This window comes from Hemiscyllium ocellatum, chromosome 14, assembly GCF_020745735.1.
Source record: "Hemiscyllium ocellatum isolate sHemOce1 chromosome 14, sHemOce1.pat.X.cur, whole genome shotgun sequence".
Taxonomy (NCBI): domain Eukaryota; kingdom Metazoa; phylum Chordata; class Chondrichthyes; order Orectolobiformes; family Hemiscylliidae; genus Hemiscyllium; species Hemiscyllium ocellatum.
Genome location: NC_083414.1, coordinates 32,850,929 through 32,874,775, shown reverse-complemented (window position 1 = coordinate 32,874,775; position 23,847 = coordinate 32,850,929). Strand labels below are relative to the sequence as shown.

The 23,847-nt window shown below is 39.4% G+C and overlaps 1 protein-coding gene across 3 annotated transcripts in view; it reads right to left on the bottom strand.

The window, feature by feature from the left end:
* Positions 1 to 23,847, bottom strand: part of cacna2d3a (calcium channel, voltage-dependent, alpha 2/delta subunit 3a) — a 953,890-nt gene that overhangs the window by 335,871 nt on the left and 594,172 nt on the right. For all 3 annotated transcript variants that reach the window (XM_060835584.1, XM_060835582.1, XM_060835583.1), the window contains 3 exons: positions 8,342 to 8,413; positions 7,885 to 7,965; positions 3,641 to 3,715 (listed from right to left, as the gene is read on the bottom strand). In XM_060835584.1, coding sequence (XP_060691567.1) covers positions 3,641 to 3,715; positions 7,885 to 7,965; positions 8,342 to 8,413 — 228 coding nt within the window. The remainder of the gene's footprint in view (positions 1 to 3,640; positions 3,716 to 7,884; positions 7,966 to 8,341; positions 8,414 to 23,847) is intronic.

The following is a 23,847-nucleotide window of genomic DNA, read 5'->3' as shown; positions in this document are numbered from 1 at the left end:
CTTGGACCATGACTGGTTATTTATTGCAGGGCTGAAAGTAGACTCACCTTCTGCAGGAATTCTCTGCAGGGTAGTCCCAGCAGTTACCAAGGTAATAATAAGATTATGAGTCAGTCTTAGGTCATAGTCAAAAACCTTGGATGTGGATGTAGGAGGGAGGCAGAAGAGAGACACAGAGAGAGGGGCAGTATCAAGCAGAAGAAGCAGGAAACCTTGAATAGTGAGCTAACAGGGGAAACAGCCATGAAGACAGCAAAGCAAAGCTTTTGCCAATGTCTGGAGAACTGATGAGGGAAATTGGAGCGTCCACATAGTTGCTGGAGACCAAAGAATCTTGCAGTACATAACTTCAATGAGTCTGAGAAGCCCCGAGATAAACAAGGTACTCTTCATGATCTGAAGGGCAAGACAATTTGGCTCACATTAGCAATAGCAGTACCACAAGTGTACTGATCCCAAATCTATTTCTCTGCTGTGATCACTAAGTGTCACTTCTACTAGATACAAGGCAGCCCTGCTCCCATTGCCCTACAGACAAGTTAAAACATAGTTGACTGAGCTCTTGATGGTTTTTATTTGTGTGAACAGAGTGTTTGGATATTATCATCTTTTGCAAATAAAAAATATAACAAAAGTATTGTCACAAATGTATGATAGGTTTGGAACTAATGGAATAAAACATCACAGTGCTGGAAAGTTTGTGCATTCCTGGTGCTCAATCTCTGTATTGTATTTTAACAGCTTCTTTAAATTGTCAATCAAATTATGAACTTATAAACCCCTATTAAGATACTCCAGCTTGTGAAACTCAACCAAGCATTTGTAATGACATAATAATACCCTTAGGGAAATGTTAACAAACGGTTCAATTTCAACCACATCAACATATGGTACTGTTATTTTCTGCCCTACATCAGATAGCCTGTTAATAAAAGCAGTTCAACATGTAGGTTTGCTCACTGAGCTGGAAGGTTCATTTTCAGACGTTTCATCACCCTACTAGGTAACATCTTCAGTGGGCCTCTGGGTGAAGCATTGCTGCTGATTCCTGCTTTCTATTTATAAGTTGTCCTAGGATCCTCACTAGTATCCCTACATACAGATAAAGAAGGACACCACTTCAACTGGGACAACACATTCATCCTAGGACAAGCCAAACAGACACGCATGAGAATTCCTAGAAACATGGCATTCCAACATAACCCTATCAACAAACACATCGAGTTAGGCCCCACCTACAACCCCCTGAGAAAAATAACAGCAAATGACATCACCAACCCAAAGAAACCCAAACATATAAATAAAAAGCCGGAATCAGCAGCAGTGCTTCACCCGGAGGCCCACTGAGGATGTTACCTAATTGGGTGATGAAATGTCTGGAAATAACACTCGAGGTCAACGAGCAAACCTACATCCAGAAACTTAACTTGAGATACAAATCTTCTCAAACTTGCTAAGCAGTTCAACAGGTTTTTCTAAGATAAGCAATCATCCAATCTGCATTTTTTTATGTTCATAGAACAATATTTATAATGTTTATGAGTCAATTTGATGTGTTCCTAACTCCCAGAAGGAAAACTGAGTCTAAGAGATGGGTGCATTGAGTTGGAAAATTTACCAAGTAGAGCACTCCATCTTGCGAGCAAAGATTCAATCCCTTGTGTAGAACAAATTTGCATGTGGAATTGAATTTTCCACTGCAATTAATTTACAATTGAAATTTGCATTGATAAATAAATAAATATCGATGTTTACCACAGAATAATGATTGATTGGCAATAATGTTTGTGACAACTGCGCTGTGATCCTCTTGCAATCTGGGCACTAAATCACTTTCAGAGGTCATCTCTTGATGTGACTACAATACATAAATTATGGTATGACAATGCTATTTTGAAGGCTTAGAGAATCTTAAATGCTCTTGGTGTTGACAGTTTACTGTGAATTGTTTGGAATAACATCAGTGCTGTAAATCTTGCTGAGCAATGATTTACTTGTCCTATCTTGATTGATATTTGGCTAAGTCATCACATGTGATATGAATACATTCAAGCTATTTACCAATATTTACCTTTAAAGTTGCATGAATCATGCATCTTTAACAGGCAGCTTTGGTGCTTTCCTTCTAAATGTTAACAATTAAGGGAAATACAAACTAAAATTTGTTTGTCATCGTTCTCACTGATTTAATCAGTTTAGTAGATCCAAAACAAAAATAGCTTTATAACTGAGTCCAATCACAATTACATTTTTAGCTCAAGGTGTCCCCAAATGAAAGCCAAACCTATCTGGAATTGTCTCTATATTTTGAAAAATAATTCACATGTTTAATGTTTCAGTCAAAAATTAAAATAACAAATATTTTGATATTTGTTTCTCATATTCACACCAATATGGTGTTTCTTATTGAAGTTGGCAACTCATGACACTTAAGATGATTTTGACGATGCAGGGCTGAATTTTGTAGTGAGCATTTGGTCATTACTTCATTTGTAAATTTATATACATTAATTATGATCACGATATAACAATCAACCTTGCCCTTCCTGGTTCCAGAGAAAAAAAATCATTGGCAAATGGATTTTAAACAATCATTGGAGCAGTTTATTTGAGGACTCTGATTCAATGGTCAGTGTAATTGAGCAGTTTAAAGCATTAATTTAACAACAAATTCAAATTGAAAACCAAAGGGGTAGTAACATATAACTCACATATCATTTATTTTGCTGCATCTGCTAACACATAACTAAATAAATGTAAAATACATAAAACTGCACTTATTAACTTAGTTTTTGAAAATTTAACTTGTTTAAATGCAATTTTGCAAAACTGATAAAACCATGTAAGAGAAGTGATATCAAATATATTTCTGCTTTGATTGTGAATTTTTTAAAAAAATCAGGAAATGCTTTCAATGGTAGAATGAAATTTCAGCACCAAAATTAGCACGATAGCATTGATGTTGTAATTTTTAAATTTTCCTTAAAAATCACACCTAATGTTAAACCTGAAGTTTACAACTGTATTGGAAACTAAGACAGTATTGAATGTAAAGGTATGTAAACATATATGCCAATATATATAAAACTAGAAAATATGAAGTAATCTCAAAATAATCATACTATTTTAAAAGAATAACAATTTTCACATTAAATTTCACAATAATATAAAGCAGTTTTTAAATTCATATAGATGTGACTGTGATCACATAATTCAGCATCAGCATGACTACCAAATATGCTCCCACTGAATAATAGATGACTTTCCAAAAAGCTTCTACAGTTTCATTGGGTTTGTTTTCATCTGTCTGAATCTTTTTAATAAGGTTTCTGCCTTTCCCACAGGACTGAGATGGCTCTAACCAAAATCTCAATCAACATCCTCTGTGATACTGCTGTAATGCCTACTCATCTTCCTTGAAGTCTCTGCAGTCTTTGATTCAACTGACTGCACCATCCTCTTCCAACGCTTTGGTTCAGTTATTTAGTTCAATAGGACTCTTATGTATTCAAGTGTAGCTAAAGCATCTCTCATGATGGCTTCTCCTCCTCCCACTGCATTATGAAGTATGCTGCTAATTCCACAAATTACAGGCTCATGCTATATCAGTTCTTAATAAATCTTTAATATTGTTTCTTACCAGTGGTCTCAAATCTGGATGTGTTAAGACATAACCATTGTTTGTGATTGCAAAAGCATATCCATGAATGCCCAGCTGCAATTAAAAATATATTAAAAAGTTACTAAGAAGTTGCTACAACTAATGAAGAAACAAAATATACTCCACATTAATATTTTAAAATGTGCATTTCCACATTGTATCAACATAATTGTTCGATTCACATCACCGCAGCCACGGACACCAGTCATTTCAGTACAAAAACTCATCGCAACCAAACAGAAATTTCAGGATTCAGATTAGATTAGAGTTCATACAGTGTGGAAACAGACCCTTCAGCCCAACGATTAAGCCACTCAGATCCATTTCTCTCTGAGTAATGCACCTAACACCTGACCTGCACATCTTTGGACTATGGGAGAAAACCAGAGCACCCAGAGGAAATTCATGCAGACACAGGGAGAATGTGCAAATTCCACTCAGACAGTCGCCCAAGGCTGGAATCGAACCCGGGACCCTGACACTGTGAGGCAGCAGTGCCACTGTGCCACCCCATCATTTACAATGATTACTTTAGTTTGTTTGAGGACAACATTTATAAAATACAGAAAGAAAAAACAAGATTTCAGTTGGCTAAATGTTGCTTATTTCCACCATTGAAAAGTTTGTTCAAAATATAGTGTCTCTCAAATCGTTGAGTGGAAAACCATACTATGACTGAGAAATTCCTGGATGCAGTATTGACATCAATGCCATAACTTCACCCTTGCAGCAGCAGATACTTCAGTTATCTATAGATGGGGCTTCTGCTGCACCTTATTTGAAATGACAATGGCAGAAGCACTATAATTCTAAAATAAAATTCTCATGTGCAAAAATAAGCCATTAGTTTGTGCTACAGTTTTCATGATTAGTTACAATTTTTAAAAAATTAGTTGTGCTGGATTGTCATATTTTGTGTCATTCACAGGCCTGTTGTTGTGCATGCATTAATGACAACATTGCTTCACATTCAGCTGGAAGGTCTGTTTTGGTATTACATTTCACACATTCTTCCATGCAAGATCTTAATAAAATATCAGTGATTCTTTAATTCAAAGATTAGGCCGTATCAAAAACTTAAATTCTGTCGACTGAGAATAAAAGAATGCAGCAAACTTTCTAGGCATCCCAAGATATTTTCAGCTAATGATACATCCGAATAAATGCTTCAAATGTGTGCCCAGTTTAGATTAATCCAATTTCAAAATTTGGAAGCAATAATGAAGTAGTAATAAGGAATTCTTAAGTTTCGAGTGATATAAAATGGAACAGAATTTTCATAGTTCAAAAATGTAATCTTAACTCCAAGTTACGCCAACCTGATCCAGTAAGAGGACACTTTGGGTTCAAACTGCAGACATTAATGTACAATCAAAGATGTTATGTTGATATAGGATGAGTTGAATGGTTAACCTTGTAAATGGTTAAACAGTTTAATCAAGTTGTTGTGCAAGTGTTCTTCCCAGGTTTGAATGTGTACAACTAAGTTGTTGAAATAATCTACACAGTTATATATTCCAACAAAGACCTATTGCTTAATTGTTGGAACATTGATGGTACAATTTTCTATCCAAATGGCATGACATTGATATGATAAAGCCATCTGATGTTTCCAACAGTAATGTTTCTCTGGTTCTATCAGACAATGTAACTCGAGAGCATTGTTTTAATAAGTCACTTTTGGTGATGAATCAAGTGTCCAATTCTTTCAATGTAGTGCTCCAATTTTAGAATAGGATATGAGTCCAATCGTGTAACTGTATTAACTTTACAATAAACAATACATAACATTTGTTACCCATCCAGTTTTGATACCATCACAATAGATGAGCTCCAGCTATTATGACTTAGTTCAACAATGTAATTGTCCATCTTGACCCTAAATCAGTGCAGACTTGATGGGCTGAATTGCCTCTTTCCTCACTGCAGGAATTCTATAATTCTAGTCAGCCCCTCATTATCTCTTCTCCTTCAGTCTTTCTGTCTGAGGTTTCCCTGACTTTGTACAAATTTGGCATTCCATAGGTTTACATAGGATTTTACCAGAAAGTCACTGAATGTAGTCATCTTTTGGCTGTTTCAGTCGTCTTCTCTAAGAAGAGGTTGGAATTAAACGTTCAATATATTGGCAAGATTTTGGGGTTCTGATCTATCATTGTGTCAGAGAAATATGGATTCTAAAAGTGAGGTGAATATGTTTTTGCTTTTCAATGATGTGAAGGTGTGACCTGCTTTTGTTTTATAGGTTCAGAAAGTAATTTGAAACAATAAACAAAAGACAAACATTCTAAGATGTGATTGAGCTGAATGACTCATCAAGTTACTTGGTGAGATAGTTGATGCTTATTGGTGACTTCAGAGTTTACCACTTAAAGAAGCAGAGGCCAAGGGCCAGAAAGAAGTGCCAGTTGAGAAGAAAACATCAAACAGAAATGTGTTATTCAGCATCTTAACAGTAGTCAAAGCTTTGAGTTTATTTCTTAAGAGTTCAGTGAGATAAATTACTGAGCTATCACTGGTATGCACCTTGAGGTAAGACAAAAACTATATGTGCAGAAAGTCATTGAAACAAAATACTTGCAATTTCATGAGTTTAGTATGAAATTTTAAAATTAAGACAGGAGTTATAGTTGACTGGGATTGTTTTCTGGAAATGAGACTGCTGAGAAAAAGGGCAGAATCTGCACTTTTGTTTGTTTTTGATAAGACCTCACCAAATTGTCTCTCTATATGAAAACCTAAGGTCTACTGAGCCAGGTTTCCGCTGGAATCTAATTTGTCTAGTATTATCATCAGCTGGGAAAAAGACATCATGAAACCACCAATAAACAATTATGAGAGAAATTCACATATTTACATCAAAGCATTTAAACTCAGATGTGTATTGCTTGGTTGAATTGTGGAGGTTCCACATTAGTATGCAAGTTACCAGTAAAGAGCCCTGCTTCAAACAGAAAGAAGCCAGAATCCAGAACTCACAGGTGAACAATATTTCAAAAGCTTCTTCTGAGCAGTTTTGGTTGGACACTCTTCTTTTAAGCTTATTACTGTTGTATTCAATATCACATTTTTATTACTTTTTAGAGTAGTAGGTATAACCATTCCTCTTCCTTCCATTCAACAAAAAAAATGTCATTTGATTTCTTCATTCTTATCATGTTCACTTCATATTATTTGAAGTGTAATAACTGTATTAAAATAGGAATAAAAATATTTGGTCCAATCATCTGAGAGGGAACTAAAAAAAAGTCAATTCTTCTTACCTCATCTGGTCATAACACATTAAAAGATCACACTCAAGTCCATGATTTTTTTCTTTCTGAAATATTTATCCTTATAAATGTACATTGAATTCCTTCATTTGTGAAATGCTGTCTATATGCCTATATGTCTATAAATTATCTTCAATCTGATATTGAGGCAATCTATTTAAACATAAAGAAGATATTATATATTTGACAATCCTGAATTAGAAAAGCTGTGTAAAGTTCTAATTTTGTGATACACAGAAATTTTGTGCTTGGTTATTCTGACAACGGACCAATGATTTAGTAGGTTGTGCTTATCCTTGTAATGGAAAAAGTGCTATGGTCTAAAAGCGGTTTTGTAGCCAAATTTTCTTGGTGAAAGTTTTTTTTAAAATTGGGGTTTTGGATGTTCATCTGGTTTCTGGTTAAAGCCATTGTGACCGCCCCACTGCTTCATATTCAGGCTCAAGCTAAAATCCAAAGGGCATCTCATTATGTGATTGGATAAATGTATGAGGTTCCCAGTTGCTTTTTCAAGCACTTCTGCCACCAAACTGAAACCTTACATTTACCTACATTATAATGCAACTATCATTCATTTATGTTTGTTTGTTGGTCCAAACCTTTTTTAATACTGCTTAAATCCAATGCATTTTTTGAATTTCCATATTAATGTTTAATGCAACTATTTATTAATCATCTCCACAGAAACATGGCTATAATACGTAAAAATGCAATTAAGCAGAATTCCAGTGAGGCTTTTTTTGCCCCCAATCATCAGCTATGACTTTGGTGGCCAGTCAGTGGACACCTCAAAGAAACATGGCCAATTGTATTGTTTCTCCAGGATTTCTCCAAAACTGTGGCAGGAGATCATAGGCATCCCGCTGCAAAAACTCCACCCAGATTGTTTAGCATTTCCTTAATCAGAACTGATATTTTCACAATTGTCAAAGAAGCTACACGTGTTCTTACCTTATACTTTGGAATAACTTTCAAAAGCTCTTTCACCGGCACATCTGTTCCGACCACACCCAGAAGAATACCTTGCGTGCGCTATTAAAATATGAAAACCACACATCTAATTACTTCCCAGAGAAAGAATCTCACTGTTTAACTTTGACAAACAATGTTTAAATATTTTGTTTGTATGAACTTATTTCACTTCACTCAGCAATTCAATGCCTAACAATCTGCCTCCCCTCATTTTCTTCCTCTCACCTCAAAAAGCCACAAGGTAAATGTAGGCTGGAAAATAGGCTACCAACCTCATACAATACTTTTCTGAGCTGATGCCAACAAGTACATGAAAACAGCCTGACCTTTTCCAGTGCTCCCCCACATTATTGAAGGTTACATTTAATCTCTGTGCTTTCTTCCCCCTCAAATATTTTCTCTGTACTGTTGTCAGTCACAAGCAAGGCATACTCACTGTCTCATTCTTCTTGCTAAACACAGGCATTGCGATTGTCGTCATTAGAACTCGGTCAGAAACAGAAACAAGCTAAAGAATGAAGAGTACAATTAGGAGAAATCACGGTTGCTTTGAAGAAAATTAAAGTCACATTGTTCATTCCAGTGATTGCTAACATGAAATAATTTTGCTTTCAGAGACCAATTCTTTAAAGCTATTTTCCCTATTTAAAAGTTAATTCCTCTGTGCTGTAGCTTAATTTCTATCATATTTCCAGCTGTGAAGCAAAGGGTTTTATCAACTGAGGCTAATTTTCTCCTGAATATTGCCATAATTGGTAGGAATCACTGTTCCAGGTGATGTGATAACTGCATAACATATTTTCCACTCGGCGGTGGCTTTAGTCTCTTTTAGCTCTCAAAACAATTTCATGTTGAGTAAGTTCACCGATAGAAGTGAGGTTGTCCGTCAGAATATTAGCAAAATAAAACTTGTTTATTGCCTAATGCATGCTACAATTCTATTATTGAATATAACCATTCCATATTCTCCAAGTGTAATCATACCAGTTACAAAAATGTTTAGGGACAACACAGCAAAAGATTTCTGTGAAAAAATGAGAGATAGTACCAAAACAGTATGGAGAAAATTTTTCAGTTCATCAATATTTAAGTACAATGTTTGGATAAGAAGGTAACTTATTATTAATGCATTGATAACAAAATTACATTTTAGACAAGACATTGTACAAGTCCAAAAGATATAAATTTATTCTGATGGTGTTTCTAGGTTACTGAGTGTAATCTTTCCTACCATAGAAAACAGATCTAAAGGACAAATGTCACAGAACAGTAGATTTTCTTCTTATATGCAGATGCTTTCCATTTAGGAGGTTAGACTTATAAAATTATTAAAGGCTGAAAATATTATAATCTCATGCATGACTATGCAGTGCTCTAAATCAGATTGAGTAGTTGAAGCAGAATGACAACTCTTGTAACAGAGGGTATGAGTGAAGGTCAAAGAAACAGAAAAAGAAATTCCGACCGCTTGCATTTCCCAAGGACTTGAATGAGTTTCTACTTTGAAGTCTTATCAAATATCATGATCACTCATCAGATGAACATGATCTGCTTTCTGCTACTGTTTGAATTCAGTGTTTTACAAAAGGTTCCTTAAAAATGCTGTCAAATCATGAACCAATTGTTCTACTGTAGCTATCATAAGACACTTAATATAGAATACTGAATTCCAAATTAAGGTTTCATATGAATTTTGACATAATTTGTCCAGTCCATACCTAAAAAACCTTGAATAAAATCAATAATGTTGATATGTTAAACTAGCTGTTACCACATTTGACCTACATTTAAGAGAAAGATCATATTTATATATATTCATATTAGCAATCCACTGTATTTTGTTGTTGATTTTATTGCAGAGAATACTTAAGGGTATTTATTTCCACCTAAAGCTCATATTCTATCATTTTGATTCCAGCTAGGAAAGGCACCATACTGTTTTCAATCTGCACACCAGCCACTGGACAAGACGATTTTGAACTATTGAGTTGTAAAATTAGAAAGCTTCATTTAAAACAGGTGAAGTCATTTTGGTCTGTTTGGTGCTCAGTAGTTTATTTTCAGATTACTGCAAAGTAAAGCATAAACATATATACCTTTTTAAATTGATGCAGTTTTGTCAATTAAAGCTAATTGCTGTCCAGAAATGAGACACTGCAAATTAAACTAATTTTCATCCAGAAGGACTTACATATCTGAAAGTGAAAATTATATTTGAAAGTTTAAATAGTAGCTGAAAACTAGTCTAATCAGTATATATTCTACTTTGCCTATTCCTTTGTAATTGAATTTAGGTAAGGAAAATGTAATTCATAAAAATGCCTTTTTACCATCCATATAAATAATAATGATTAATTTGAAAACTCACAATTCAAACTTCTCAGTTCTTAAAATGTTTTGTAATGTTTTCTATATTCAGTCACTTTGATTATACTACCCTTTCCATACAATGTATAGGTTTTGTAACTGTCAGCCATCATTTCTTGTACTAGTATCATGTCAGGGGCTACTGGTTAGAAAATGGCTCATGTTAACATATCAAAAAATATTGTAATTGTTGATAGATTAAGACTGCTTGTTTTCAATTTATCACCTAAGATTTGAATGATTCTAAATTTTAAATGCAGTTGAAAAACATTAGGAATCCGTACAATCAGTAACTTAAGGAGTCAGAAACAATGTATCCTTTCATATTAAGTGAAACAGAATGCTCTGAAGACAGCTGTAATCACACTAAACATCTGTCTAGAGACAGACTCATGTGATCAGTTTGTAATGGGGAAAGAAACTGAAACGTATTGAAAGTCAAGTGAATTTTCACACCTTGCGACAGAAAGGGAGACAGCTACTTCTTTGGAAATTAAAGGAAGATGCATAAAAGTACACAAAAGGAAGTTGAGAAAGAAACACAAAAGGAATTATTGCTGTGTCGGGAAGAAATAACTATTGCTGTAATGAGCAGGGTGAACTATTTTGATGTTGACAATGAAGCTGAATGTTTATGAAGATTTTCTATTCAAAAGGAATGGAACACAATTAATGGAAATTTGTGAGGTTTGAGAAAGAAGGGACTGAGTTGAAAGGAAGTGAATTTAAATAAGCTTCTCACCTGCCATTGGTTTGTAGTGAACTGTCTGTTTACCACCCAACCCCTCTCTGCCACTCCCACAATTATACCAGCAATGTGGATGGTTTTGCCTGGCCTATCCACCAATGGCTAATTAATGCCCGTAAGTGGGCAACCAAGGCACTGGACTAATAACAAGAAAGGACCTTACCAAGCAACAGCAGGATTCTCTGTATCACTGGCAGTGATTGAGGAAGATGTCCCATAACTGAGTCTGTGGAAGGGTCTTCCAAGGTGTAATTCCAAATGGTTTAACATCCCGCTTGAACTCTTAAAAAAACCACAATTCCCTCACTGACACCCTTCACTGCACTTTAAAGATCCATCACAGCACTCCTCCCCATTGCCATAGTTTAGTTTAGTACCAGCAATAGCCACTGCACACATTGCTATTATTGGTACATTAAGAGTTGTCCACTTCTGATTGGCTAGCATCCTTTTGAGGAAGAGCATCCAATTGTAATACGCTATAGCATTTCTAGATTGTTACGTGTGGGACTCGTTAATTTAAGATTAAATAGAAGAATCAAGGGAGTCATGTGATCTCATTTGAATTCTGTCTGACAAGCTTTGATAAACAGACAGGTCACTACAAGCCAATGGCAGGTGAGAAGCTTACTTAAATTCACCAACATCATTGAGAGGACCCTTACCCATGTCCAATCCATTTCCCATACTTTGGCCCTCATCCCTACTTTTCCCCCCCATAGGTCCCACAGCGATAGGTCCCCCGATCCTCACTTACCACCCATCAGTATCCACATTCAAAGGATCTTCATGAGTGTTATGACCAGTGGCATTGAGACGTCGCCACCCAGATTAAGGATTCTATCATTGTTGCAATTAACAAACTGAGGGATTTGCAAAGTGATTTATCCCCAGGCGAGACACCATACAGATTTCAGGTCATCCAGCTGTGATGCTCAGCATTAGTCACATGAATGGAGGGGTGTCTGGTGAGGAAGTATTTTCTCAAGGTGTTCATTGATTCTCCCATTCCACAAAACCTTCTCAAATGTCAGATAGTGGCATTGGCAGTCATCTTATCATCTCACATAACTTCAATTATGAAGAACATCTCTGAAAGGTTTTTCTCTGCATATTGTATTGGATAGCTAAAGGTTTCACAAATTAAGCCACCAAGGATTCACAATGTTCCTTGCATAGAGAACACTATAAGTCTTTAACCATTATTCTTGCATATTGTTATAAGAACAGAAACAATAAGAAAGCAAACATAAGGAAATAAATATAAGACACAGAAGCAACAGGAATCCATGTTGCCCTTTGTGCCTGCTCCACCATTCTTAAGCTGACTGATCTGATCAAGGCTTTAACTCAATCTTCCTGCCTGCTCCAATAATATTTGATTCACTTGCAGATCAAAAATCTGTTTAACAGCCTTGAATACAGTAACTGGACCAGACTTCACTGCTTCCTGAGTTAGAACATTTCAAAGATTAACAATTCTCTGAAACAAGAAACTCCTTCTTATCTCCATCCTGAATAGCAGTCTTTTTATTCTAAAACTGTGTCCACATTTCTAGACTCTCTGTACTGCCTATATGTTTACTCTTAAATTCTAATTCAATTTTAAATTCAATATTTCCTCATGAAATCCATTCATCCTTGGAGGCAACCTTAATAACCTTCTCCAAATTGTCTGTAATGCATATATAAGAAGACCAGACGGTATACAGGACTTCAGAAGGTGCAATCTCACCAATGCCTTGTATAGTTGCAGCAAAAGCCTGTAAACAACCTGCTACTCTGCCACCATCATGAATCATTTGGCCCTCTGCCACAACATTCCACAGTCTCTCTTCCTTTAAATACCTTTCTTTTCTTTTCCAAACAATGTATCAGGCCTCACATTTTCCCATATTATATGCCATCTGCCAAATTTTTCTTCACACATTTAATCTATCTACATCTCTGTGCAGAACCTCTGTGATCTCCTGACAACTTGCTTTCCCATTTATTCTGTGAGATGAGAAAATTCTCTACAATTTTGCCCTGTCACAGCAAAGTTATCATGGATTGTAAGGCATTGAGGCCTGGCAGTTATTTCTGTGTTACCCCATCATTTACAGTTTATAACCTGAAAGGATCCATTTATCCCAACTTTCACTCCTGTTAATTAAACAATTCTCTGTACATATAATATATTACCACAAATATAATGAGCTTTTCACGATTGGAATTTCCTCAATAATGGTTATACCACTGCTGCAAGTACATTATAATCTACCACAAAATAACAAATGTAAGCCTTGCCCATTGCTTCCGATGCAGACAGCACATAGATATTTTGTTATGTAGGAAGTGTGGCATTCAATTCATACATCAGCTTTCAGAACTGTAACGTAATAATAACTAGGTAATGCATTTTTGCATTGTTGATTGAGAGAAGCTGAAGGTAATTGCTTTACAGTTCATTGAGAAAATGTCATGCATGCTTTTACTGCCACCTGAGAGGCAGTTAGGGCCTTGATGTGACAGTGTAGCTATCCCTGATTAGTACAATTGAGTCTACATATTTCTGTATTCAATCCTGCTGTTGGATTTGATCCTACTTCTGACTAAAGGTGAGAATAGTAACAATTGATATGAGCAGCAGACAGAACCTCTCAGGGGAATTTGAAACTTCACTGAGGTCATATTAGAAGAGGTTAGGGTAAGGAGAGACATTTTGTCTCAGCTGGAGGAAGTTCTAAAATGTACCTGGAATGGAGAGAGATTACTAAAGTTCTCAGTAACCCTGCATAAGCTAAATCAGTGAAAGAAGCTCAACATTTATGTTTTGTGTTGTAGAAGCAATCAAAGCAAACACAAGCATTCACTTTTCATTTATGAGCATTTGAAGAACACCAATTTCCTTACTGACTCCTTCTCATTTTCACACAACAAATATGTACTCAACACTTACCCAGTCTAAATTTTTTTTTTGGAATAATCAGGCAGCTACTTGAGAACATGCAACCTTTTGAAAAAATAGTTCCCAAGCAAATCCATGGTGAGATTCAATAAAGGAAAATTTGTCAGCTTTGCTGTTGGTGTGAAGTTTTTGCAATTGATAGAGACACATGCAGAGTAGCTAGTTGAAAAGAAATGAACAATTGTCAGTGTAAATGAACAACATAATGTGCAGGAGGCTTAATGGTTGTAGAGGAGAGCTACATTTTAACCAGCGTTATTTTGCTAGTGCAAGAGGTTTATGGTGGCAGGACTCATTTGACAGTGTTCCTGAATATTAGTAAGCTAATGGTTTCTCCTATGAGACTAGCCTCCAGCTGTCTGTCCTGTGAGAAAGTTGCAATCCCCGAAGAAAAATAATAAACAGAATGAATTCGCTAATTTACAGATGGGTACAAATGAGCAGGTCCTGGACGCGATGTACGGTTCCCATTAAATCTGGGAGTCTCCTGATCAAGTCCCTCTCCCAAAGCAGATGAATATTGGAGTTTCAAGAGAGATACCACTTATTTCTCAGGTTTAAACTTTAAGGCTAAAAATAACTAGCTCCAAAGAGCTACTGCAGCTGGCACTATGAAGCTGGATACCCTCAAGGTAATGGGTATAGTGCAATAAGTTAAAGAAATTTTCAGGTGAGTTGGCCTCCTGACGGTAATAGTCTGGCAGCGCTTTTACATTCATTAACATGTCACAAATACTCATTAACACCCCATTCATGGTCACAATAAAATTAAGTAAAACGTATCTTCACATATATGTGAAGAGTGTGACTGATAGGGTAGACAGAGAGTGAGTATTTGCTGTGCCACGCTCTTATTGAGACTTCATCAATAACTGGCTCCTACAGATCATCTTGCAACGTATTGCACTGGTCACGGGGTGTAAGAAGTGCAGCCCCTCTGGGCTACTAAGTAAAGCAGTTGAAAATGTGTTGCTGGTTAAAGCACAGCAGGTCAGGCAGCATCCAAGGAATAGGAAATTCGACGTTTCGGGCATAAGCCCTTCATCAGGAATGAGTTTTATACAGGTTGTCCTGGTTGGGTCCAAATTTTGTTGGTTGGAATGTAGTTTGGAGTCCGTGTGGGATCAGTCGGTTCCGTAGGCAGGTGCTGAGGAAGGAGATGTGGCTGTGGTAGCGAGTCTGTTTGAGAACGTGGCTGAAGAGTTTCTGTGCAGAGGAGATGACCTGGGGGGTGCAGTGAGAGAGAGAGAGACTCACTGAAATCCTTGTAGAGGGAGGAAGAGAGCTTCTTCAAGGAAGGCATCCTTGCGAGAGGATTCGCAGTAGGTTAAAATCTTCGGGTAAAAAATGAGGTCTGCAGATGCTGGAGATCACAGTTGAAAATGTGTTGCTGGTTAAAGCACAGCAGGTCAGGCAGCATCCAAGGAATAGGAAATTCGACGTTTCGGGCATAAGCCTTTCATCAGGAATTACTAAGTAAAGCAGCCAGACTCACTCATGGCAGTTGGAGAAGTCTGAACAGAAAAGGGACAACTAAAGTTGTGAAGATTACTAGGTATGAGTGGCATGTAACTTGAATGGTATGTTTCGATCGGGTGCCAGGAATGTTTAGGGCATGAAGTAAGACAACTGGGAACAGTGGTGGGAGGAGAAAGAAAGATGCATATTAAGAATAGGAAACTGAATGCAATGATGAAGTGTGCTTGGAAGGATAAAAGAGTGATTGAATTGGATTAGGTATGAAGGTAAGTCTGGTCATGGAGTGCTGGATGGGTCTGGGCTAACTGAACACTTATGTCACAGGGTTCTTCACATAACTATCACTTACATCTCCCATCTTCTGCAGGAAGATCTTCAGCATCATGGCTTGGGAAGAAGTGCTGTAGCTGTGGCACAGAAAATCACTGTGACATTAAAATTCTTTGCCACTTTGCTAAGTTACCCTTCATACACATTGAAAGTCCTTGACACTGATCTAGCTCTCTCAGAGCTAGCTCTCAGAGTGAGCAGGACGTCTGACACTCCTGTATTTATCTGTCAGCCAGGACTAGATTAACAGCCCCCATCAGGGAAATCATATTCTATAAAAGCAAATTACTGCGGATGCTGGAATCTGAAATCAAAAGAGAAAATGCTGGAAAATCTCAGCAGATCTGGCAGCATCTGTAAGGAGAGAAAAGAGCTGACGTTTCGAGTCTAACTGACCCTTTGTCAAAGTTAAACAAAGGGAGAAATAGGGAGGTATTTATACTAGAAGGTGAGTCATGGCTCCAGAAGCAAAGGTAGCAATAAAGAGATGATAATGACAGTGCATACAGAGATTATAGGGAGATTAGGAGCTGTGAATGACCAAGGCTGAAGCCAGTGCTATGTGCGAGAATATGTGGGGGATGGGAGGTTGGTGAAGCAGAGGCAAAATGGAAAACAGGGGAGAAGGGTAGCAAAGGGGGAAGAGGAGAGGAAAAAGGTGATGACAAAGTGAGAGCGAGAGAAAGACAGACAATGAAGAAATAAGAGGTACAGAACAGTGAAAAAAAAATTCAAAAAGATAAATAAAATAAATGAAATAAAATTATGGAGCAGAATGAAAACAGAGGGGTCGAGATGGGATAATCATCTGAAGTTGTTGAATTCAAAGTTGAGACCAGCAGGCTGTAACAAGCCTAGCCAGAAGATGAGATGCTGTTCCTCCAGTTTGCGTTGAGCTTCACTGGAACATTGCAGCAGGCCAAGGACAGACATGTGGGCATGGGAGCAAGATTGTATGTTGAAGTGGCAAGCCACGGGAAGGTCCAGGACCTTCTTGCGTGCACACCGAAGGTGCTGAGCAAAGCGATCACCCAGTTGGCATTTTGTCTCTCCAATATAGAGGAGACCACATTGGGAGCAACGAACGCAATAGATCAAATTGAAAGAGGTATAAGTGAAACGCTGCTTAATCTGAAATGAGTATTTGGGGCCTTGGAAGAGATAAAGGGGCAGGTGTTGCACCTTCTGTGATTGCATGGGAAAGTGCCGTGTATGATAGGAGAGGTGTTAGGTGTGATGGAGGAGTGGACTAGGTTGTCTCGGAGGGAAGGATTTCTGCGGAATGCAGACGGGGGAGGGAAGATGTGTTTAGTGGTCGCGTCATGTTGGAGTTGGCAAAAGTAGCAGAGGATTATTCTTTGCATGTGAAGGCTGGTGGGTGAAAGGTGAGAACAAGAGGGACCCTATCCTTGTTCTGGGAGGGGAGGGAGGGGGTGAGGGTCGGGGAGCGGGAGATGGACTAAACACTGTCGAGAGCCCTGTCAACAACTGTGGGTGGGAAGCCACGATTGAAGAAGAAGAAGTACATATTAAGAGCACCACTTTGGAAAGTGGCCTCATCAGAAAAAATGCGGCAGAGGCGAAGGAGCTGAGAGAAAGGGATAGAGTCCTTACAGGACGTAGGGTCAGAAAAACTGGAGTCCAGATAGCTGTGGGAGTCAGTGAGCTTGTAATGGATATTAATGGATAGACTATTGCCAGAAATGGAGACAGAAAGGTCAAGGAAAGGAAGGCAAGTGTCGGAGATGGACCAGGTGAAGGTGTTGGAGGGATGGAAACTGGAAGCGAAGTTTATAAATTTTTCCAGGTCAGGACAAAAGCATGAAGCACCACCAAGATAGTCATTGACGTACCGATAAAGCAGTTGTGGGAGGGGACCCGGGTTGGTCTGGAACAAGAAATGTTCCACATATCCCATGAAATGGCAGGCATAGCTAGAACCCATGCGGGTACCCATTGCTACACCTTTGATTTGGAAAAAATGGGATGAGTTGAAGGAGAAGTTGTTGAGAGAGAGAACAAGTTCAGCCAGGCAGAGGAGAGTGGTGGTGGATGGAGATTGTTCGGGCCTCTTTTCAAGAAAGAAGCAAAAAGCTTTCAAGCTGTCTTGGTGTGGGATGGAAGTGTAAAGAGATTGCACATCCATGGTGAATAGAAGGTGGTTAGGGCCTGCGAATTGAAAGATGCCAATGTGTTGCAGGGCATCAGAGGAATCCCGGAAATAGGTGGGGGGGTGAGTGAACCAGAGGAGTAAGGATGGAGTCAAGGTAGGAGGAAATAAGTTCAGAGGGGCAAGAGCATGCTGACACAATGGGCCTGCTGGGACAGTCCTTCTTTGGTGGAGTTTGGAGAGTAGGTAGAAACAGGTTGTCTGGAGTTGGGAGACTATGAGGTTGGAAGCTGTAGGGGGAAGGCATCCGGAGGAAATGAGGTCAGTCACAGTGTTGAAGACAATGGCTTGATGCTCAGTGGTGTGGTCATGCTCCTGGGGGAGGTAGGAGGAGGAATCTGAGAGTTGGCGCTCAGCCTCTGCGAGGTAGAGGTCAGTACGCCAGATGACAACAGCACCCCCTTTGTCAGCAAGTTTGATAACAAGGTTGGGGGTAGACCTAAGGGAGCAAAGGGCAGAAAGTTCGGATGGAGAGAGGTTGGAATGGGTAAGGGGGCAGAGAAATTAAGGCGGCCAATGTCCTGTCGACAATTGTCAATGAAAAGATCAAGGGAAATTGTCCTGGCAGGGGTGTCCAATTAGAGATGGAACGTTGGAGGGATGTGAAAGGATCTGTGGAACAGGGGAGGACTCTTGCCCAAAGAAGTGAGCATGAAGGTGAAGGCGATGAAAGAAGAGCTCAGCATCATCTTGAGCCTGGAATTCATTGAGATGGGGACGTAAGGGTACAAAGCTGAATCCTTTGCTGAAAACAGCATGCTCAGCCTCAGAGAGGGAAAGGTCAGAGGGTGTGGTGAACACACGATAAAGGCTGGGGCTAGAAGAGATGGGGTTCGAGGGATTGGGACTGTTGGAAGGTGGAGGGTGGGCAGGGGTGTGAATGAGAAGTTGAAGCTTGTGTTCCTTAACATCTGCAAGAAACAGGAAAAGTTTGGAGTTAAGGCATCGAATAATACGAAGGATGAAATAAAACTGTGGACCAGGACAGCTTTGAGAGAGAGTAAGTCAGTGCTGCTGGAGAGAGGTGTCGAGTGCTTTCATGTGACGGCGCATGGCCCTGAGTGTGGCTTATAGGATGCGGCTGGAACAGCAGTTGGAAAAATGTTGTATATCATACAAGTACCTGTAATCCTGGAGGCTGCACGCATTGTGGGATTTGAGTTGAAATCCACGTGGAGTAAGTCGGAAGTGAAGACAGTCACTGAGGAAGGAAATATGGCTGTGGAAGCGAGTCTTAGTAAATACCTTGTCTAATACTGAGAGAGAAAAGGAAAGCAGTGAAGGTGGACAGGGGGAGGGAGACAAACGAAAATCTTGTCAGAGAGAAGAGCAGTACTTCTTCAGGGTAGGCATTCCTGGAAGAGAGGTGGCAGTAGGTTAAACACTGGATAAAAGCAAATTACTGCGGATGCTGGAATCTGAAACCAAAAGAGAAAATGCTGGAAAATCTCAGCAGGTCTGGCAGCATCTGTAAGGAGAGAAAAGAGCTGATGTTTTGAGTCTAACTGACCCTTGTCAAAGTCATATTCTATTATGTTCACCTGGCTGACCTTGTTACAATCATTATATCCTTCCCCCTGTAAGTCCTAGGACATTGGATAATGTTTGTTTTTGTAGATCCTCCTGGGGCAGTTCAGCACCAGATCATGTTCCTTGAACTCTTCCTCAGATACCAGAAGCATGTTGCTTGCCTCTTTCACCTGGAATATTTTAAGAGAAATTCACTCTCCTCTTCAGGCAGAAAACGTGCCGAGGTGGTGTCATCAACCATGTCCATCTCAGATTCTGAGGTATCTCTAATGCTTGATGGAGAGAGAGAACCCACAGATTCCAGAACAATCTGAAAGGCTGTCGAGGAGCTGGGGATGATTTGCTCCTGCACTATTTGTGAGTTTGCAGCTTTCATTTGGCTAAGTGCTTGTTCAGGATTGTCCTATCTACCTGAACTATACGTCACTAGACCTGACCTCAGACTGACTATGCCTCTTAACCATGCTGAGCCATTCCTGTGATTCCTACACTAAACTTCAACCCCACAAGTAAAGTGTCTCTTTTGCTTAGCGGCGTCTTGTGTCCGGCATTGACATTCCTGATGCTGTTTCACCCCTCCCCTTCACAATCTGAAAGATCAGATTGAACCTGGTGCTGAGTCTTCTCCCCATTAGTAACAATACTGGAGCTGTCCCTGTAATTGCATTAGGCATGGTCCTATAATCAATTAGGAACCAGGACAATTTGGTATCCAGTGAAGCTGTGGACTGTTTCTTTAAAGTTTGGACTGCTCTTTCTGCCAGACTACTGGATGATGAATGACATGGAGCTGGTTTTATATATTGAATACCCTTCGACTTTAGGAAGTACTCAAATTATTTGCTGTTAAACGATGCCCTCTTATCTGGGACCGGTACTTGCAGGAGTCCGTGTATTGCAAGTGGGCACACTTTTTCTATCATTGTCTATGTGTTTGATGAATGAATTCTTTGAGCATCCAGTCACTTTGAGTGTGCATTCACAATGACTAAGAACATTGAGCCCATGAAAAGACCTGCACAGTCAATGTGTAACCGAGTCCAGGGATTACCCAGCCATTCCTATGAATGCAGGGGAGTTGTTGGTGGTAATTCTTGTCCTTGTTGGCACTCTGGGCACTGCTCCACGAATGCAGCTATGTCTGCAATCACTTCTGGCCACCAGACATAACGTCTCACCAATATCTTCATTTTGGAAACTTTGAGTGACCCTGGTGGAATTTAGCCAGTATCTGGTGGTGGCCTTTGTTTGGGACAATCACTCTTGCTCCTCATTATAAGATGCTGTCCTCTGCTGTGATCTGGTCTCTCCAGGTCCAAAAAGGTTTCATTTCTGGCCGTGATGGCCCTTTGGTTTCCCCCATTATTATCAGCTGTTTCAGTTTTGCCACGACTGATTTTTCCTGAAAAATGTCTGGGTATTTAATTAAGACTTCACTCAGGCAGCCATTTTTTTAAATTGGAAAATGTTGAGCCAATCTAGGTTAATCTTTCTCAACCAATTTCACCCTATCAAGCTCAGGCCTGAACCTTTTACTAAAATCAGTGGCAACTGAACAATCTGTTTTTCATAAGAGACCGGAACCAAATTTGGTTCCTTAATCTGTAAAGATCCCCCAGTGTAGGTTATCGGTCTAATCAACATCTTGTACAAACTTAAGGGTTGGGGTTCAGAGAAAATTTTCTTAAAGACTGGTTCCATGAACACTGAAATGGCCATGTCAGTATCAACCTCCATTAGAATCGGGTGACCATTTAACTATATGTTTATTCTGGGCTAATGGCATTGAGACACGTGAAAGGTAATGATTTGGATTCTGTTTTGGATGTTGCTAAACAATTGAACTGTTCCAAACTAGATGTAGGTGCATTTTCCAGAGTGTGTACTCTCCAGGATCCTCAGCCTATGAATTCCCTTATTCAATTTGAGGTCTAGTGGGACTCGTTTGCTGTCATGAATCTGCGTACTGACAGCAACTACAATGGCTTACAAGCCTGGATCCTGAAGAAAATTTTAACCATTTGGCCAAAGCTTGGCTTTGTCTTGGGGTTTTGCTGTGGGCAGATATGTCCTGAGTGAGGCGAGGAAATTACCTTCATCCAAGTGGTGTTTCCCAAGCTCAGTCAGACTGGCAACGATGTCCAATTCCATCAGAATACCCTGCAACTCATATGCTCCACTTGCCACATTTTCCAATGATGAAGCCAGTTGCAGTCCTTGTTTAAAGTCCAGTTCGGTTTCAGCTCGAAGGCTCTTTTGCATAATTACACCATTTATCCTGCATACAAATTGGTTGCTCAGCATCTCATGAAGGGTTAATCGAAAGTCGCATGCCTCTGTGAGTTGTTTGAACCTCGTCAAAAATCGCGATATGGATAACACTGATTCTCGAATTGCCAAGTCTCAGAATTAGAGGAGGCTTGGTGTTGTAATATTCCTTAACTAAATCGATCAACTATTTAAAGGTTTTAGTATCTGGTGCCTCAGGGAAGGGTGGGGTCCTAATAACCAAAAAATCTGAGGGTCCACAAGCTGTCAAGAGAATTAGTCATGTCCAGGACCTGATCAGGTGTACCCTAGAACTCTGTGGGAAGCTAAAGAGGCGATTGCTGGGCCTCTTGCTGAGATATTTGTATCATTGATAGTCACAGATGAGGTGCCAGAAGACTGGAGGTTGGCTAACGTGGTGCCACTATTTAAGAAAGGTGGTAATAAGCCAGGGAACTATAGACCAGTGAGCCTGACGGTGGTGGGCAAGTTGGTGGCGGGAATTCTGAGAGACAGGATGTACATGTATTTGGAAAGACAAGGACTGATTAGGGATAGCCAGCATGGCTTTGTTCATGGGAAATCATATCTCATAAACTTGATTGAATTTTTTGAAGAAGTAACAAAGAGGATTGTTGAGGGCAAAGCCTTAGACGTGATGTATATGGACTTCAGTATGTTCCAGATTAGCAAAGTTAGATCTCACAGAATACAGGGAGAACTAGCCATTTGGATACAGAACTGGCTCAAAGATAGAAGACAGAAGGTGGCAGTGGAGGAATGTTTTTCAGATTGGAGGCCTGTGACCAGTAGAGTATCACAAGGATCGGTGCTGGGTCCATCACTTTTCATCACATATATAAATGATTTGGATATGAACTTAGGAGATATAGTTAGTAAGTTTGCAGATGACAACAAAATTGGAGGTGTAGCAAACAGCGAATAAGGTTACCTCAGAATACAATGGGATCTTGATCAGATGGGCCGATGGGCTGAGGAGGGCAGATAGAGTTTATTGTGATTCTGTTCGCCGAGCTGGGAATTTGTGTTGCAGACGTTTCGTCCCCTGTCTAGGTGACATCCTCAGTGCTTGGGAGCCTCATGTGAAGTGCTTCTGTGATGTTTCCTCCGGCATGTATAGTAATTAGTACCTGCCGCTTCCAGTTGTCGCTGCAGTGGCCGATATATTGGGTCCAGGTCAATGTGCTTATTGATTGAATCTGTGGATGAGTACCATGCCTCCAGGAATTCCTTGGCTGTTCTCTGTTTGGCTTGTCCTATAATAGTAGTGTTCTCCCTACTGTTGGGAACACAACTGTTGGGAGCACCCGAGCTACAAATCTTCTCCCAAGCTTTGAAGATAGAGTTTAATTTAGATAAATGTGAAATGTTGCATTTTAGGAAAGCAAATCTTAGCAGGACTTATACACTTAATGGTTAGGTCCTGGGGAGTTTTGCTGAACAAAGAGACCTTGGAGTGCAGGTTCATAACTCCTTGAAAGTGGTAGATAGGATAGTGTAGAAGGCATTTGGTATGCTTTTCTTTATTGATCAGAGGATTGAGTACAGGAGTTGAGAGGTCATGTTGCAGCTGTACAGGACATCGGTTAGGTCATTTTTGGAATACTGCACGCAATTCTTGTCTCCTTCCAATTGGAAGGACGTCATGAAACTTGAAAGGGGTTAGAAAAGATTTACAAGGATGTTCCAGGTTTGGTGGATTTGAGCTATAGGGAGAGGCTGAATAGGCTAGGGCAGTTTTCCCTGGAGCGTCAGAGGCTGAGTGGTGACCTTATAGAGGTTTATAAAATCATGAGAGGCAATGGATAGGGTAAATAGACATAGTCTTTTCCCTGGGGTGTGGGTGTCCAGAACTAGAGGGCATAGGTTTAGGGTGAGTGGGGAAAGATGTAAAAGAGACTTAAGGGGCAACTTTATCACACAGAGAGTAGTGTGTGTGTGAAATGGGCTGCCAGAGGAAGTGGTGGAGGCTGGTACAATTGCAACATTTAAAAAGCAGCTGGATAGGTATATGAGTAGGAATATTTTGGAGGATTATGGGCTAGGTACTGGCAGGTGGGACTAGATTGGGGTGAGATA